The 17,562-nt window shown below is 35.9% G+C and overlaps 1 protein-coding gene across 3 annotated transcripts in view; it reads right to left on the bottom strand.

Moving 5' to 3' along the window:
• Window positions 1–17,562, bottom strand: part of SAV1 (salvador family WW domain containing protein 1) — a 101,384-nt gene that overhangs the window by 40,597 nt on the left and 43,225 nt on the right. For 2 of the 3 annotated variants that reach the window (XM_069091944.1, XM_069091945.1), the window contains exons 3-5: window positions 9,912–10,179; window positions 5,245–5,388; window positions 193–243 (exon numbers count right to left, since the gene is read on the bottom strand). In XM_069091944.1, the coding sequence (XP_068948045.1) occupies window positions 198–243; window positions 5,245–5,388; window positions 9,912–10,179 (458 nt within the window). In that variant the 3' untranslated portion in view covers window positions 193–197. The remainder of the gene's footprint in view (window positions 1–192; window positions 244–5,244; window positions 5,389–9,911; window positions 10,180–17,562) is intronic. The other variant, XM_069091943.1, reaches the window with a different exon arrangement.

Here is a 17,562-nt window from a genome sequence, read left to right on the forward strand (position 1 = left end):
CTTAACTACTGTTTACAGAACTCTAGAACACTCCTCAATAAGCCTGGTTCTTTTCTCTTCAACTTCTGCATTTATACCAGAAGACTTTAACATAGATATTGATAACATTCTAAAAAATTGATGGATGAAAGAACAAATTATAGAAACAATAGAAAATTTCATCAAAGAAAATAAAAATAATGAGAAACATACCAAATTTAATGGGATGCAGCTAAAGCAGTTCTGAGAGTGAAATCTATATTTCTAAAAGCAAGAAAGAACAAATCAATTAATTGGGTGTGAACTAATAAAAAAAACTTGAATAACATATCAAAAACCTTCAACATAGCAAAGAAAGTAGAAATTGTGATAATTTTTAAAAGATTAATAAACCTGAGAGCAAAGAATATTGAATAATATAAAATTCCAAGGAAGCTTTTAAAAAAACTAACAAAATAATAGCTAGCTAGTCTGATTTTAAACATAGCAATTGAAGAAGACATAATGGAAGTTATGAGAAACTCTATGGCCCAAATAAATGCTAACAAAACTGACAACTAAAGCAAAAAAAAAAAAAAGAATACTTAGGAAAATACCCAGAATAACAAAAGAAATAGATCACTTAAAATTTAATAACAGAAAAATAAATTCAGGGTCATAAATGAACTTCCAAAGGGGAAAAAAAAACAACTCCACAACCAGATGGATTTATAAGTGAATTCTATCAAACATTCAAAAAATGTTTCAAAGAAATTAGTGCCAATATTGTATAAACTATTGGCAATAATAGGAAAAAAAAGAGAGCCACCCAAATCTCACTCTATGGTGCAGATATGGGCTTGATAACTAAACCAGAGAAAGATGAAGTACAGAAAGAAAAATATAAACCAAAATCATTCTTATGAGCTTTGATAAAAGATGTTAAATATTAGGACTATAACAATACATTAGAAAAATTGCATCTTATGACAATTTTTACCACAAATGTAGTGTTGGTTTAATACATAAGACTATAAAATATAATGTAATATCTTGACAATATAGATAGTAAAAATGACCCTCATATCTCGGTCTCCACCATGAGCCTGACAACTCCATAAGTGGCTCCTTAGAGACAATGATAAAATACCTTACTATACCACTCTACCATGTCCTCTCCATTCTAGACATTCTGAACACTCAGCTGTCACCACACATACTGTGCTCCATCCCTTACTGACTGCTCCATTACCCTTATCCAACCCTTCCAAATTGTACTACCTGGAATTCCTGCTCAATAGGTTACAAATGAAGATGTCACCACAGGCTTTTTCTCTTTTCATTACTTCCATCTTTATGCATTCATTGAGATCTAGCTCTCTCCTGATTACAGTATAGCCTAGCTACCATTTCTAATACTGGTTGCACTTTCATTCATATCCCTTGACTCACTGAAGTGGGAGAGTTAGAATATTTCATGATCTTCACCAAAACTTCCAGATTCTCCTTTTATCACCATGACTCCATAACCTCACCTCCTTTGAAGCACATTCAATCCATATTTACTACCCAATCAAGATTCTGGTAACTGCCACCCACTGACCTAAAGGATATTCTCCTTCCTTCACTGAGTTCAGTTCTTGCCTCACAATCTTTCTTTTATTCTCAAATCCTAACCTTCATACTAGATTCAATATATAGGCATAGATATAGATAGCTCAATCAATAGGTAGTAGTTAGGTAGGTAGGTAGATATATGATAGATAGATAGATAGATAGATGGATGGATGGATAGAAAAATACTTGCTCAAACACTCTTATCTCAGTTCCTCAGTTTACTAATTTCCCATGACCTACACCCTACATTCTACCTTAACTACACAGAGATGGTCATACACTTAAGCTTGTCACCATCTACAAATGTACCATTTCCACGTTCATAAACCCTGAAATTCTATTATTTAATCCTAATCTGTTGTCATTCCACTTTTCTGCCTGCTTTGCAACCTGTTCTTCACCAGTCTCCCCACCCTCCAGTTCCCTACCCTAGGCCATTCCCCTTGCACTGGCTACAAACTCTCCTTTCCCCATCTTGTCCCCCTAGTAAACCATTTCAATCCTACATTCTCTTTTTCTCTTGAGGCCATTACCCACTTAGTCTATCACTAATCTTGCTCTGCTAAATTTTAGCCTTGGATTACTACAAGGCAATCTTTTTCACATCTCAAATAGATTCACTATCCCATTCACCACAGTAGCTCTTCCTGACTCTTTCATCCCTGCTCAAAACCTGGATGGCTTCTCCTACTACCACTCTCTCAACTAAGAATCTTGCCTCCTACTGCCCTGAAAAAAACTGAAAACATTTTCTGTGAGCTCTCTCCTACTTCATCCCACACGACACAGATGTTTTTCACTATCTCTTCCTTCAGCTTCATCATACAAGAAGATGTGGCCTTTCTTCTTGCCAAAGGAAACTTCTCTACAGTTACATGGGATACCACCATTACATCCCGTCTTCTCCAGCCATGCCTCCTCTATCATTCTCACTCTACTAATCTTTAATCTTTTTTTGCCTATTGGCTGTTTCCCTTCTTCCTACAAACATGCATATGTTTTACCCATCCTTCAAAAACTCCTAATTGTACCCACCATCTCTCCAGTAGCTATTGTACTGGTCCAGTCTACTGAGATCAATTAAATGCTTCACTACCTAGTTGAGTAACTTTTCAGTGCTCCTGCTAAGTAAACTTCTTTCTCTTAAGAGAAATGACCTACAAGTCTCACATTTCGTTCCAACAATGAACAAAACAAATTAGCCTGGTGTGTGTGAAATAAACCACCCATCATATTCCTTCTCTTATGAACCAACAAACTGCCATGGAGAGTACTTTCACTCTTCTAGTCTCTCAGGCTTACAACTTCGGTGTCATCCCTCACTCTTCAGTCTCACCTCACTTAATTGCCAACTTTCACAGTTGATCACCCAAAATGACTGGACCCATTCTCACACAGCCAATACCCTAGTTTAGGCTTTCATCACCTCTCACCTGAAATATTCCAATTGCCTTCTTAGTGATTTCCTGGCTTCAGATCTCTCCCCTCTCCGATCCATCCTTCCACACAGGTGATAAAATGATTTTTCTAAAGCCTAGATCTTACTAGTTAGTCTGTCAACTAGTTAATTTTTTTCAATTTATCATTTTTTTATTTTTTTTACATTTTGAGTTCCAAATTCTCTCCCACTTTCCAGCCTCCCCCCCACTCACTGAGAAGACAAACAATATAATATCAATTTTATTTGTGAAATCATGCAAAATAAATTCCCATACTAGTCATGTTGCCAAAAAAAAGCAAGAAAAATAGAAAGTGAACAAATTATGCTTTAATTTACACCATGAATATTGGTTCTCCCTCTGGAGATGAATAATATTTTTCATCATGAATGAGCCATTATTCCTTTGGAATTCTCGTATTATTGTATTGATCAGAGTAGTTAAGTCTTTCACAGTTGATCATCATTACAATTTTGTTGTTACTATGTATAACGATCTCCTGGTTCTGCTTGCTTCACTTTACAAAAATTCTTATAGGTCTTCCCAGGTTTTACTGAACCATCATCCCCCTTGTCATCACTTATAGCACAATAGTATTTCATAACAACTATATACCACAACTTGTTCAACCATTCCCCAACTGATGGACATCCCCTCAATTTCCAGCACTTTGCCCCCAGAAAAAAAGCTGCTGTAAATATTTTTGTACATACAATCCCTTTTTTATCTCTTTGGGTTACAGACCTACAAATAGTATTGCTGGGTAAAAGGTAATGCACAATTTTGTAACTCTTTGGACACAGTTGCAAATTGTTCTCCATTCACAACTGCTTCAACAATGCATTAGTGTACTTATTTTTCTACATTCCCTCCAGCAATTGTCCCTTTCCTTTTCTGTCATGTCAGTCAATATGCTAAGTACGAGATGGCACCTTAGAGTTATTTTAATTTGCATTTCTCTAATCAATAGTGATTCAGAGCACTTTTCCATGATTATAGATAGCTTTGATTTCTTCTTCTGAAAACTGCCTTTTAATATCCTTTGACCATTTATCAATTGGGGAATGATCTGTAGTCTTATAAATTTGACTCAGTTCCCTATATATCTGAGAAAAAAGGCCGTTGTCAGAGAAACTTGTAAATTTTCCCCCCAATTTCCTGCTTTCCCTCTACTTTTGGTTGCACTGCTTTTGTTTATAAAAAAAACTTTTTTAATATATATATTTTTGTAATGAGTTTTTGCCCTAAAAGCTTACATCTTTGGATTCATCAAACACTAGATTACTATGATTATTTACTGTGTATTGTGTACCTAATCTATTCCACTGATCGATCACTCTATTTCTTAGCCAGAACCAAATCATTCTAATGATTACCTTTTTTAATATTAAGCTAGTATTAGTGCCCACAATGTACTAAGCATTGTGCTAAGTGCTAAGGATATAAAGAAAGGAAAAAAAAAAGCCTTACTCTCAAGAACCATGTTATTCACCTACTCAATAAACAGAAACTCCCTTGCTCTTTACGGCTCTTCACAAGCGGGCTTCAACTCATACTTCTGGTCTTCTGACATACTATTGCTCTCTGTCAAGTCCTTCATGTTCCAGCTAAATTGGTCTCACGCATTTCTTCTAACCTGTCTTTGCAATAGCTGTCCCTCATCCTTACAATGCACTTCTTCCTTCCCTCTGCCTCTTAGAATCTCCAGTTCCATCTTCTTTATGTGAAACCTTTCCTCATATTTCTCACTGATAGTACTTTCTTCTAAAAATGATGTCATATGTATTTAGTATATACATATTACACACACACACACACACACACACTCACATACACACATCTTTTTAACTAGATTTTAAGTTCTTTGAAGGCAAAGGATGTTTTGCTTTTGTTGATCTCTAGAGCCTAGCATAATGCCTAGCACATAATATGTATTTAATAAATGTATGATTTCAAACAAAGACTGCAATGGAATTTAATATTAATTTGTAAATGAGTAAGCAATAAGTACAGAACAAAGTATCACTTCACTTGATCACTAAGATCAATGCATATTATCTTGGACTATACTAAACTGAGAAAGTGCCAATGATTAAATCTCTACACATTATGATTTGATTCCTTTTAATTATAAATATTATTACTAGCATCACTGTAAATATACTATATTATCTGATCTAATCCTATCAAAAGACAAAGTTTTTATTTTCTGAAATATAAAAGTACTTACTTCATCGGAGCCCGAGCATAAACCTGAAGCCAGTCAGGGATTTCTGCCGAATGGTATGGATTTGCAGGTACCAGAAGGGACTGGCTTCTTTCAGCTTGTTGAGGTTGATATGTTACAGGAGGAGGCTGATCATACCGGGGTACACTACAAAAAGGAGTTAACATTCATCTTTACATAGGCCTTAAATCAATTTTTAAAGTTATAAAAAATAACATTAATTTTAACTATCAAGTCCTTTCAAAAGCTATTCAATGAGTTCCCAGTGTAAATTTTTTTACTTTCCTCACTAAAAAAGTGGATTTCTTCTTAAAATTGATCACAGAATCCCAATGTTCTTACAACAAAACTGCCTTAAATGTGTTTTTAAGATTTTTAAATATTTTAGTCTCATAGATTTTTCAAACTGTGATAAAAGAATGGAAAAGATGATTCTAAAGTCACTTTAAGCACTAAATACTTTGGTTCTTATATTCTAATATATACAAATTTTCTTAAATGACATATGGAAGAACTTAATTAAGTGGAAACTGAAAAGGTCAGAGCTTTGGGAGAAAGAATTTGAAAAGTATTCTATTTTAAATTTAGCTAATTCCTGCTAGAATTTAACTGGAAGCACTCATGGGACAGATAGTCTTTTTGTTTTTTTAAGAGAGTAGAAAATTGCTGCCTTCAGACAGGCAAGAATTAACGAGTATTGTGACATAGATTGTCTTACAATGTTGTAAAATCTTCATCTTTTCATCACAGAGAGACAGAGATGAATCACTAATAGATATTGGAAGTGGGGGGTGGGGGGGGTGGCTAGGTGGCCCAATGAATAGAGCACCAGCCCTGGAGTCAGGAGGACCTGAGTTCAAATCCAGCCTCAGACACTTAACAGTTACTAGCTATGTGAACCTGGGCAAGTCACTTAACCCCAAATGCCGTGCCTTCCCCCACAAAAAAAAAAAAGTGTGGAAAAAAATAAGCTAAGCACTTTCTTAAAAAAATTAGTCCAATATCTGCAATTAAGTAAATAAAAAGGCAAGAAATTTTTCACCTAGGTTCAAATGGTTATTTTAATAGTACAAGGATTAATATTCTACATAACACATAGTAATCTAAATGTTAACAGACAGGTGTGCTAGTGTCTTATCAATTAAGGCAATTTTTAGTCACTTCTAAAAAAAAGAGTTTAACATAGTAAGCTGCAATCAGAAGATTTCAGATCACAAATTTTGAGATCACTGAAAGTAGCTAACAAGTAAAGTAATTTTTAAAATTAAATTTTATGTTTATTTTTAGTTTTACATCATTCGTTTCCACAAGATTTTGAGTTACAAATTTTGTCCCCATCTTTCTCCTTTCCATCACCCCAAAACAGAGATCTCGCTGTATACCCCCTCCCCCAATCTGCTCTCTCTTATATCCTCCCCCATTCTCCCTCCGACTTTCTGGTAGGACAAGATGGATCTCCATACCCCTGCACCTGTATATCTTATTTCCCAGTTGCATGTAAAAATAATATTTTTTTTAATATTTAATTTTAAAACTTTGAATTGCAGATTCTTTCCCTTCCTCCCTCATCACCCACCCTTACTGGGAAGGTAAGCAATTCAATATAGGTTGCACATGTGTAGTTATGCAAAACATTTCCATAGTGGATATATTGTGAAAGACTGGGTATATTTCCCTCCATCCTATCCTGCCCCCCACTCGATCGATTCTCTATTTTGATCCTGTCCCTTTTCAAAAGTGTGTGCTTCTAGCTAACCTCCCCCACAACCTGCCCTCCCCTCCATCATCCTCCCTCTTATCGCCTTCCCCCTACATAACTGTAGGGCAAGATATCCAATGTAATGTATATGTCATTCCCTCCCTAAGCCAAATTCAGTGAGAATAAGGTTGACCCATTCCCTTTTGCCTTCCTGTTCTTCCCCTCTATTGTAACAGTTATCGCTTGCCTCTTCTATATGAGATAATTTACCCCATTCTCTCTCTCCCCATTTCCTCTCATTATATTCCTCTCTGACCTCTTAATTTCACCTTTTAAGTATCATCCCTTCCTATTCAATTGGTCCTGTGCCCTGTCTATGTATACCTGTACACATATATACACACACTCACATATGTATTCATATACACATATACCCTCCTATATACACACATATATGTATGTATACATTTATATATATATATATATATATATATATATATATACACACACACACACACACACACACACATTTATATTCCCTTCAACTATCCTCATACTGAGAAAAGCTTTATACGTTACAATCATCATTTTTCCACATAGGTATGTAAATAGTTCAACTTTGATAAGTTCCTTATAATTTCTTTTCCCTGTTTACCTTCTCATCTTTCTCTTACTTCTTGTATTTCAATGTCAGATTTTCTATTCAATTCTAGTTTTTTCATCAAGAATGCTTGAAAGTCCTCTATTTCATTGAATGACCACATTTTCCCCTGAAACGTGATACTCAGTTTTGTTGGGTAGGTGATTCTTGGTTTTAATTCCAGCTCCTTTGACCTCCAGAATATCATATTCCAAGCCCTTCGATCCTTTAACATAGAAGCTGCTAGATCTTGTGTTATCTTGATTGTATTTCCACAATATTCAAGTTCTTTCTTCTTGGCTGCTTGTAATATTTTCTCCTTGATCTGGAAACTCTAGAACCTGGCTATAATATTCCTAGGAGTTTTCTTTTTGGATCTTTTTCAAGAGTTGATCAGTGAATTTTTTCAATTTCTATTTTGCCCTCTGGTTCTAAAATATCAGGGTAGTTTTCCTTGAGAGTTTTTTGAAGAATGATTTCTAGGTTATTTTTTTGATCATGGCTTTCAAGTAGTCCAACAATTTTTAAATTTTCTCTCCTGGATCTATTTGCCAGGTCAGTGGTTTTTCCAATGAGATATTTCACATTGCCTTTTATATTTTCATTCATTTGCATCTGTTTTATAGTATCTTGATTTCTTATAAAGTGATTTCTTAAAAATTGATGTCTTAGGGGCAGCCAGGTAGCACAGCGAGTAAGAGCACCAGCTCCAGTGTTGGGATGACCTGGAGATCGAAACCCGGGCTCGGACACTCAGCACTACACCCAGAAATAACTGGCCATGTAACCTTGAGCAAGTTACTTAACCCCGATTGCTAAAAAAAAAAAAAATTGATATCTTATTTTATATTTACATCTTATTATATATTTTATCACTTATAAATTGATTTCTTAAAAAGCTTCCATTTGCTCCAATCTAATTCTGAAGGAATTACTCTCTTCAGTGAGCTTTTGAAATTCTTTTTCCATCTGGCAAATTTCGCTTTTTAAGGCATTCTTCTCCTCAGTGGCTTTTTGGGCCTCTTTTGTCATTTGAATTAATCTATTTTTTAAGCTGTTATTTTCTTCAGTCAGGTTGCTGACTCTCTTTTCATGATTCTCTTGCATCATTCTCATTTCTCTTTCCAATTTTTCTTCCACTTCTCTTACTTGATTTTCAAAATCCTTCTTGAGCTCCTCCATGACCTGTAACCAAAAGTTATAGTTCATATTTTTCTTGGAAGATTTTGGTTCAGGACTTCTGACTTCATTGTCTTCCTTCTATTCCGTGCTTTGATCCTTTTTGTCCCCAAAAAAAGTAATTTAAAGTTGGATTGCTGTGCCTGCTTTGCTTCCTTTGCTTGCTCATGTTGCCACTCAATTATTTGACTTTTGAACTCTTTGCCACAATAGAACTCTGTTTCCAGAGGGGAGAGCTTTGTCCCAAATTGCTGGGGTTTTCGTAGCTGCCAGAGCTATTAGGAGGGCACCATCTCTATAGCCCCCACAAGCTCTACCTCACTGGTCACACAACTCAGGACCACCACCCAAGACCGTGATCCAGATCCAGGCAGATTAAAGCAAGAGCAATTACCCTCTGAATAGTTGCCTGTCCCCCCAGTGCTCTGCAGGCCAGAATCTCTGAAGCAGCCACATGGAAGAGGTTTCATGGTTGCCGTGCCTCCGCCACTTTTCGCTCCAGGGACAGAGGCCAGACTGCGCCTCCATCCCCCCCCAGTTCCAATAGAGTTCTACACTTTGGCATTTATGGGCTGATGTTTCTGGAAACCGCCACAGCTGCTGGTGACCCACTCTCCTGAGGTCTGCTCCAGCCACTGTCAGGCAGGGACACCCTGGGGCTAAAATCTTTGGCTCACAGGCCTGGGCTTAGCTCCTAGTATGCTGAGATGAACCCTTCCTGTCTGCCTTCTGGGCTGCCTTCAGCAGGAAATTTGTTTCTCTCTGTCACTTTGTGGCTTCTGCAGCTCTAAAATTTGTTTAGTCATATTTTATAGGTATTTGAGGTGGTTATGGAGGGAGCTCATGGAGTTTTCCTGCTTTTATGCCACCATCTTGGTTCTGCCCCTAAAGTAATTTTTTAAATAAAATCTTCATTTTATTTTTAAATACTACTCTACAAATAAAGTTAAGGACAAAAGTAAAATGCTACCTTACTACTTATATCAAACTGTCTAAACTTCAATAACCTTTAAGATAACTCAAAATACTTATACACAAACTGCAAATTTAAATAAGACTGTAATATATAATTATTCTGTACAAGAAACACACATACACACATACACAAAGACTGAACAAAAGAAAAAATAATAAGTATCACTGATACTCTACCTAGGAGCACATGGGTGTCTATACTGTGCTCTCTTATTTATATGATCTACATAATATAATCCAAATTCTGGTGACTCAACTCGCTCCCATCCTGGAGGAAGTCCCTCTCGCTCAAGAGGATGGCTCCAATGAGTTGTATTTGTGTTATGATCTATGTAGTATTTTCTTCCTCTGATTGTCCAGTCGACAGACCAGCCAGGAGGAAGGGGTACATCTTCAGAACTGTGGTTCAAATTCCCTAAAGATGTAGCAACAACCTTCCCAATGGCTGAAAAAAAAGAGAAGAATGACATCAATTATAGAAGTACTCTACGAAAAAACAATAATATATTCCCTGAGAAAAAAATGTCAGAATTATACTCACTATAAAGTACTTTTCACAAACATAGCAAAATATCCATTTTTTTATCATATAAAAAGTAGAAAGAGGGAAAAACTAAATGCAAAATTTTACACTTGATTGTTCACTGTCACTAAGTGATTCCCATTAAGATTTTCACAAAATTCTGTGGTGATGTAAATTACAAAAGGAAAAAAATCAGAAAAAAAACCAATTCTATTACCTATTAAAAGGGGAGAATTCATTAGTTGGACTACTTTTAAAAATTTTATATCATTCTTCTTGTAACACTGATGATTTAACAATACTATATACAATCTTCAATTGCTTCAAAATTGTGATTTATCCTCCAAGAACACAGATAACAAGTCTTCTGTGCCTTGATGAAATTCAGTGGTAAAGGAAATTTATTACATGGTGGCCAACCTTCCATATTATCATCTAAAATTTTAGTGCTAAGTCCTCATACAACAAAACAACATAAATACTGCTGGGTCTAGACCTTACAGTTTCTCTCAGAACTTATACTCAGTATAGCTTTTGAGAACACAGGATTCTCTCTATGCCTTCTATATAACATCAGATTTGGACTTTCAGAATAAAGAACATTTTGACTGAACTGGTAAAAATTAACATAACTCTTAGCTCTTACTCCACCATTTTTTTCAGAATTTATTTATTTTTGGTTTTCAACATTAATTTCCACAAGATTTTGAGTTCTAAATTTTCTCCCCATCTCTTCCTTCAACTCTCCACCCCAAAATGGCAAGCATACTGATTACTCCTTCTGCCCTCTCATATATCTCCCACTATCCTTCTCCATACCCCTTTCCCCCTTACTTTCTTGTAGGGCTAGATAGATTTCTATACCCCACTGCCTGTATATCTTATTTCCTAATTGCATGTAACAAAAATTTTTGAACATTTGTTTTTAAAATTTTGAGTACCAGATTCTCTCCCTTCTTCCCTCCTCACTTACCCCCACTGGGAAGACAAGCAATTCAATATAGGTTGTACATGTGCAGTTACACAAAACATTTCCATAGTAGTTGTATTGTGAAAGAATAACTATATTTCCCTCCATCCTATCCCATCCCCCATTTATTCTATTTTCTCCTCTGACCCTGTCCCTTTTCAAAAGTGTTTGCTTCTAACTACCCTCTCCCCCAATCTGCCCTCCTTTCTATCATCCTCCCTCTCATCCCCTTCCCCCCTACTCTCCTGTAGGGTAAGATACCCAATTGAGTGTGTATGTTATTCCCTCCTTAAGCAAAATCCAACGAGAGTAAGATTGACTAATTCCCTTTCACCTCCCTGCTCTTCCCCCCCATTTTAATAGTTTTCTCTTAATCCATCATTTTAAAATTATACAACTATCCACTTATGGACCTCAAAATAACTACTAAAAAAATCAGGAATGAAAAGTCCAACTATTCTTTTTTTTTAATGAACTCTACTATGTCTTCCTATTACTACTGGTGTTAAGGTGCCATGGAAATTTGGCTTGTAATGTATTTATTGTAGGCAAAAGTGTTCTATGGGGATAGAGGAGAGAAATAGAGGGTACCAGGAAACACTCCTCAGTCTCCTTTGCTTGATCTTTATCCAGGTCACATACACTAAACTAGAGTGTTTCCTACTGCTCTGTCCTGAGCTCTTTTCTCCCTCTATACATTTTACTTAGTGATCTCATCAGCTCCTATAGATTCAAATATCATCTCTATTTAGGAAATATTCTCCATTCCCTAACTTCTTTAAGATTGTCAAAGGCACCACCATCTTCCCAGTCACCCAGGTGTCATCCTTGATTCTTCATTTTCTCACATCCTGTCCTATATACAATCTATGACCAAGTCCTATAAATTTTATCTTCATAATATTTCCTGCATACAATGCTTTCTGTCCTCTAAGATTCCACTGCTTATCCTGTCACACCTGGTTTACTATAATAACCTGCTGGTCAGTTGCTGCGCACAAGTCTCTTCCAACCTAAGGCCATCCTCCACTCAGCTGCCAAAATGATTTTCCTAAAAGGCAGTTTTGACCTATTCTATAAGCTCCTGCCACTTCCTATCACCACTAAGATCAAATATAAAATCCTCTGCTTGGTATTCAAAAAAATGCATAAGCTACATGACCCTCCCACATTCCCTGTTTTCTTATATTTTACTCAGCTTATTCATTCCCATATATTCTGTGGTTCTTTGACACTGGCCTCTTTGCTGTCCCTTAAACATGTCCTCTCAACCTTAGGCATTTTCACTGGTTGTACCTCATACCTGTAATGCTCTCCCTCTTCATCTCTGCCTCTGCTTTCCTGGCTTCCTTCGATTCAAACTAATTTTTTTCTTCAAGGTAAAATCTCATCTTCTAAAGAAAACCATTCCTGATTCTCCTTAAACTAGTTCTATCCATTGGTTACCTCTAATTTATTGTGTATGTACCTTGTTTGTACATAACTGTACGCACGTTGTCTTCCCATTAGACAATGAGATCCTTGTGAGTAGGAGCCGTCTTTTCCTGTTTTTGTATCGACAGTAGTTAATTAAGTATCTAACATGTAGTTGGTACTTAATAAATTTTTAATGGATGACTGACTGGATCTTTCACTTTACTGCTACAGGGAACTTCCAGGTGAAGAATTTCCCTCTACCAATGGGCATTTACTATGCAATTTAAAATATTAAAGAACTGTGCAGAACATAAAGAGTTAAAAAGGAGAGGCAGGCCCAGAAGGGGCCTGATCAACTCAGAGGGCAAGTCGTCCCACCAACCACAAGGGCCACTACCAGGCCTATCACCAAAGGGCTGGGACTGGAAAGAGCAAGGTAAGAACCAAATACAGGGGCCCCTGTCCCGGGCAGCAAATACTCCTGGTGCTACCACTTCATAACCCAGAAATTTAAAAAAAAAAAAAAGCCCCTTTCAGGACCTCCAAAGACCAGAATGACAGAGTGAACCTCACCTACTCCAACTCTTGCCCCTCTGACACTGAAAACATAGTAACTCTTGCCCCAGGGCAAAACTCTCTGCAGTAAAGGCTTGGGATCCTTAGAGGAAGGGCGAGGCTAGGGCCCTGCCTCAAAATGGGTAGAAAGCAGACTACAAAGAATCTGGACTCCTACTATCCTCAGAGGGAGGAAACAAACTCAGAGGGAGACAATGTGGACTCCACACCCACAGCTGAAACATCAACAAGGAATGGGTCCCCAGCACAGAAGGCTCTCCTAGATGAGATCAAAAGGAACTTTGAAAACCAAATGAGAGAGATGGAAGACAAAATGAATAAGCCTCTCAAAACCAAAATAGCAGAATTAGAAAAACATTATAATGAAGAAAACAAATGAATGAAGACAAAATGAATAAGTCTCTCAAAGCCAAAATAGCAGAATTAGAAAAACATTATGATGAAGAAAACATCTCTCTAAAAAGAAAAGTGTATGATATAGAAAGGGAGCTCCAAAAATTAAGCAAGGAAAATGATTTGATAGACCTAGAATCAACTAAATTGAAACAAATAACTCTATGAGGAACCAAGAATTAGTCAAACAAAACAACAAGAATGAAAAATTAGAAAAAGAGGTAAAATACCTCAAAGAAAAAATAACTGACCTGGAAAACAGATCAAAGAGAGATAATCTGAGAATGATAGGCCTACCGGAAAATCATGATGAAAAAATGAGCCTGGACAACATTCTCCAAGAGCTCATTAAGGAAAGCTGCCCTGAGATACTAGAACCTGAGGGTAAAATAAAAATCTAGAGAATCCACCGGACACCTGCTGAAAGAGATCCCAAACTGAAAAGTCCTCGAAATGTTGTGGCCAAACTCCAGAACTACCAGATAAAAGAGAAAATACTTCAAGCGGCCAGAAAGAAATAATTCATATATCGAGGGTCCACAGTGAGGATCGCACAGGATTTGGTAGCCTCAACACTGAAAGATCGGAGGCAGTGGAATACAATTTTTGGGAAGGCAAAAGAGCTCAGGATACAACCAAGGATCACCTACCCAGAGAGACTGAGCATATTCTTCCAGGCAAAGAGATGGTCATTCAACAATACAACAGAGTTCCAGACCTTCTTGATAAAAAAGCCAGAACTCAATGGAAAATTAAACCTCCAATTACGAGATGCAACAGTGACATAGAAAGGTAAACAAGAAAAACACACACACACCCTGCTATTTGATAAGAGCAAACTGGTTATAGACAAGGATGGAGGGAAAGAAACAGATGACAATCATAACTGTAAATGTGAATGGAATGAACTCTCCCATAAAAGGCAGACAGATAGCAGAATGGATTAGAAATCATAATCTTACAATATGCTGTTTACAAGAAACACATCTGAAACAGAGGAATACACACAGGGTAAAGGTAAAAGGCTGGAGTAAAATATATCATGCCTCAGCTAAAGTGAAAAAAGCAGGGGTAGCAATCCTTATCTCAGATAAAGCAAAAGCAAAAATTGACCTAGTTGAAAGAGATAAGGAAGGAAACTATATCCTGCTAAAAGGCACCATTGAGAATGAAACAATAGTATTACTTAACATATAGGCACCAAGTTGTATAGCATCCAAATTCCTAGAGGAGAAGGTGAAGGAATTAGAGGAAGAAATAGATAGCAAAACTATACTAGTGGGAGACCTTATTCTCCCCCTCTCTGAACTTGATAAATCTAACCTCAAAATAAACAAGAAAGAAGTTAAGGAAGTGAACAAGATTTTAGAGAGGACAGGTATGATAGATTTCTGGAGAAAACTGAATGGGGATAAAAAGGAATATACATTCTTCTCAGCGGTTCATGGCACATACTCAAAAATTGACCATGTTCTAGGACATAAAAACCTCACAATTCTATGCAGAAAGGCAGAAATATTAAATACATCCTTTTCAGATCATGATGCAATAAAAATTATATGCAATAAAGGGCTATGGAAAGACAGACTAAAAACTAATTAGAAATTAAACAATTTAATCCTAAAGAATGAGTGGGTCAAACAAGAAATTATAGAAACAATCCGTAATTTCATTCAAGAGAATGATAATAATGAGACAACATACCAAAATTTGTGGGATGCACTAAGCGCAGTTCTTAGGGGAAGTTTTATATCCCTGAATGCATACATAATTAATTTAGAGAAACAGGAGGTCCATGAATTGGGCATGCAACTGAAAAACCTAAAAAAGAACAAATTCAAAATCCCCAATTAAATACTAAATTAGAAATATTGAAAACCAAAGGAGGGATTAATAAAAGTGAAATTAAGAAAACTATTGAATTAATAACTAAAACTAAGAGCTGGTTTTATGAAAAAAAAATTGATAGACCCATAGTCAATATGAAAAAAAAAAGAAAGAAGAAAACCAAATTATGAGTATCAAAAGTGAAAAGGGTGAATCTACCTCCAATGAAGAGGAAATCAAAACAATAATTAGGAATTATTTTTCCCAATTGTATGCACATAAATTTGACAATCTTAGGGAAATGGATGAATATTTACAAACATACAAGTTGCCCAGATTAACTAAAGAGGAAGTAAATTACTTAAATAACCCAATCTCAGAAAAAGAAATTGAACAAGCCATCAGTCAACTCCCTAGGAAAAAATCTCCAGGGCCAGACAGATTCACTAGTGAATTCTATCAAACATTTAAAGAACAATTGATTCCAATACTCTACAAACTATATGGGAAAATTAGTGAAGGAGTCCTACCAAATTCTTTTTATGACATAAATATGGTACTGATACCTAAATCAGGAAGAGATAAAACAGAAAGAAAATTATAGATCAATCTCCCTCATGAATATAGATGCAAAAATTCTAAATAAAATACTAGCAAAAAGACTACAGCAACTTATCTCAAGAATAATACACTTTGATCAGGTAGAATTTATTCCAGGAATGCAAGGATGGTTTAATATTAGGAAAACCATCAGTATAATTGATCATATCAACAATACAACTAGCAGAAACCACATGATCATCTCAACAGATGCAGAAAAGGCTTTTGACAAAATACCACATCCATTCCTATTAAAAACATTAGGAAGGATAGGAATAAATGGAGCCTTCCTTAAAATAATAGGTAGCATCTATTTAAAGCCATCACCAAGTATTATATGTAACAGGGAGAAGCTAGAAGCATTTCCCATAAGATCAGGGGTGAAACAAGGGTGTCCACTATCACCCCTCTTATTCAATCTGGTACTAGAAATGTTAGCAGTAGCAATTAAAGAGGAAAAAGAAATCAAAGGAATCAAATTAGGCAAAGAAGAGACCAAGCTATCACTCTTTGCAGATGATGATGATATACTTCTCAGCAATGCAGTGATATAAGTCAATCCCAAAAGACTCATGATGGAGAGAAATGTGTGCATCCAGAGAACGAACTGAGTGTATATCCAGATGGAAGCAAAATACCTGATCTTTTTCCTTTTCTTGTTTGGTTTTATGTCCTCTTTACCATTTTTCATTCCATCTGATACAATCCATCTTTATAACCTGACTAATGCATAATGTGAAAGTACTTACAGATCCTATACTTAACTATATGCTGCCATGGTGGGGAGGGGAGGGAAGGGGACAAAATGTGAAACTCAAGGAATTGTGGAATTGAATCCTGTAAACTGAAAGTAAACAAACAAATTAATTTAAAAAACATTTTTTAAAAAAAGGCTATAAATTGAGGAGAAAGTATCACCTAGCATTGGCAAAATAAATTTCCTAATCTGAGATTTACTTTAAAAAAAAAAAGGATCACATAGCCAATAAATGTCGGGGGCAGAACTTGAATACAGGTCTCCCTGGCTTTGAAGTTAGTTCCCTATCTATTATCCTTTGCTCTTAGGTAAGGAAAGGGTAGGGCAGGAAGAAAGAAGAAACAAAATAATATTAGTAAATAATAGATAGATCTAATAAAACCATTACACACTTCAAAACTTCAAATTGCATTATTTTCATCCAAGAATGCCCATATACTTTTAAAAGCCAAGGCTCTAATTAATGCCTAAACTTAAATTTCAATTAATTTCCTCAGAAAAATTCTGACAAGTCAGTGTCCATGTGTGTCTGTGTATGAACATATACACACATGTTAAACCTAGTCTTACTTAAATATACTGAGTCATAATTATAATTTTATTTCTATTAAAATCTTATTTCTATGATGTTTTCATTTCACTTCTATACTTAAAAAGCTTTTTAAACTTTTTAAACCTCACTTTCTACAACCACAAATTATTGGATTAGATTCCATGATCTCTAAGGTCCAACATCCAGTTGTGAATCTATGATTCTATTATTCCA

The sequence above is a fragment of the Petaurus breviceps genome, unplaced genomic scaffold (assembly GCF_028583685.1).
Source record: "Petaurus breviceps papuanus isolate PSGF00001 unplaced genomic scaffold, PetGlider_PUasm1.0 189, whole genome shotgun sequence".
NCBI lineage: Eukaryota > Metazoa > Chordata > Mammalia > Diprotodontia > Petauridae > Petaurus > Petaurus breviceps.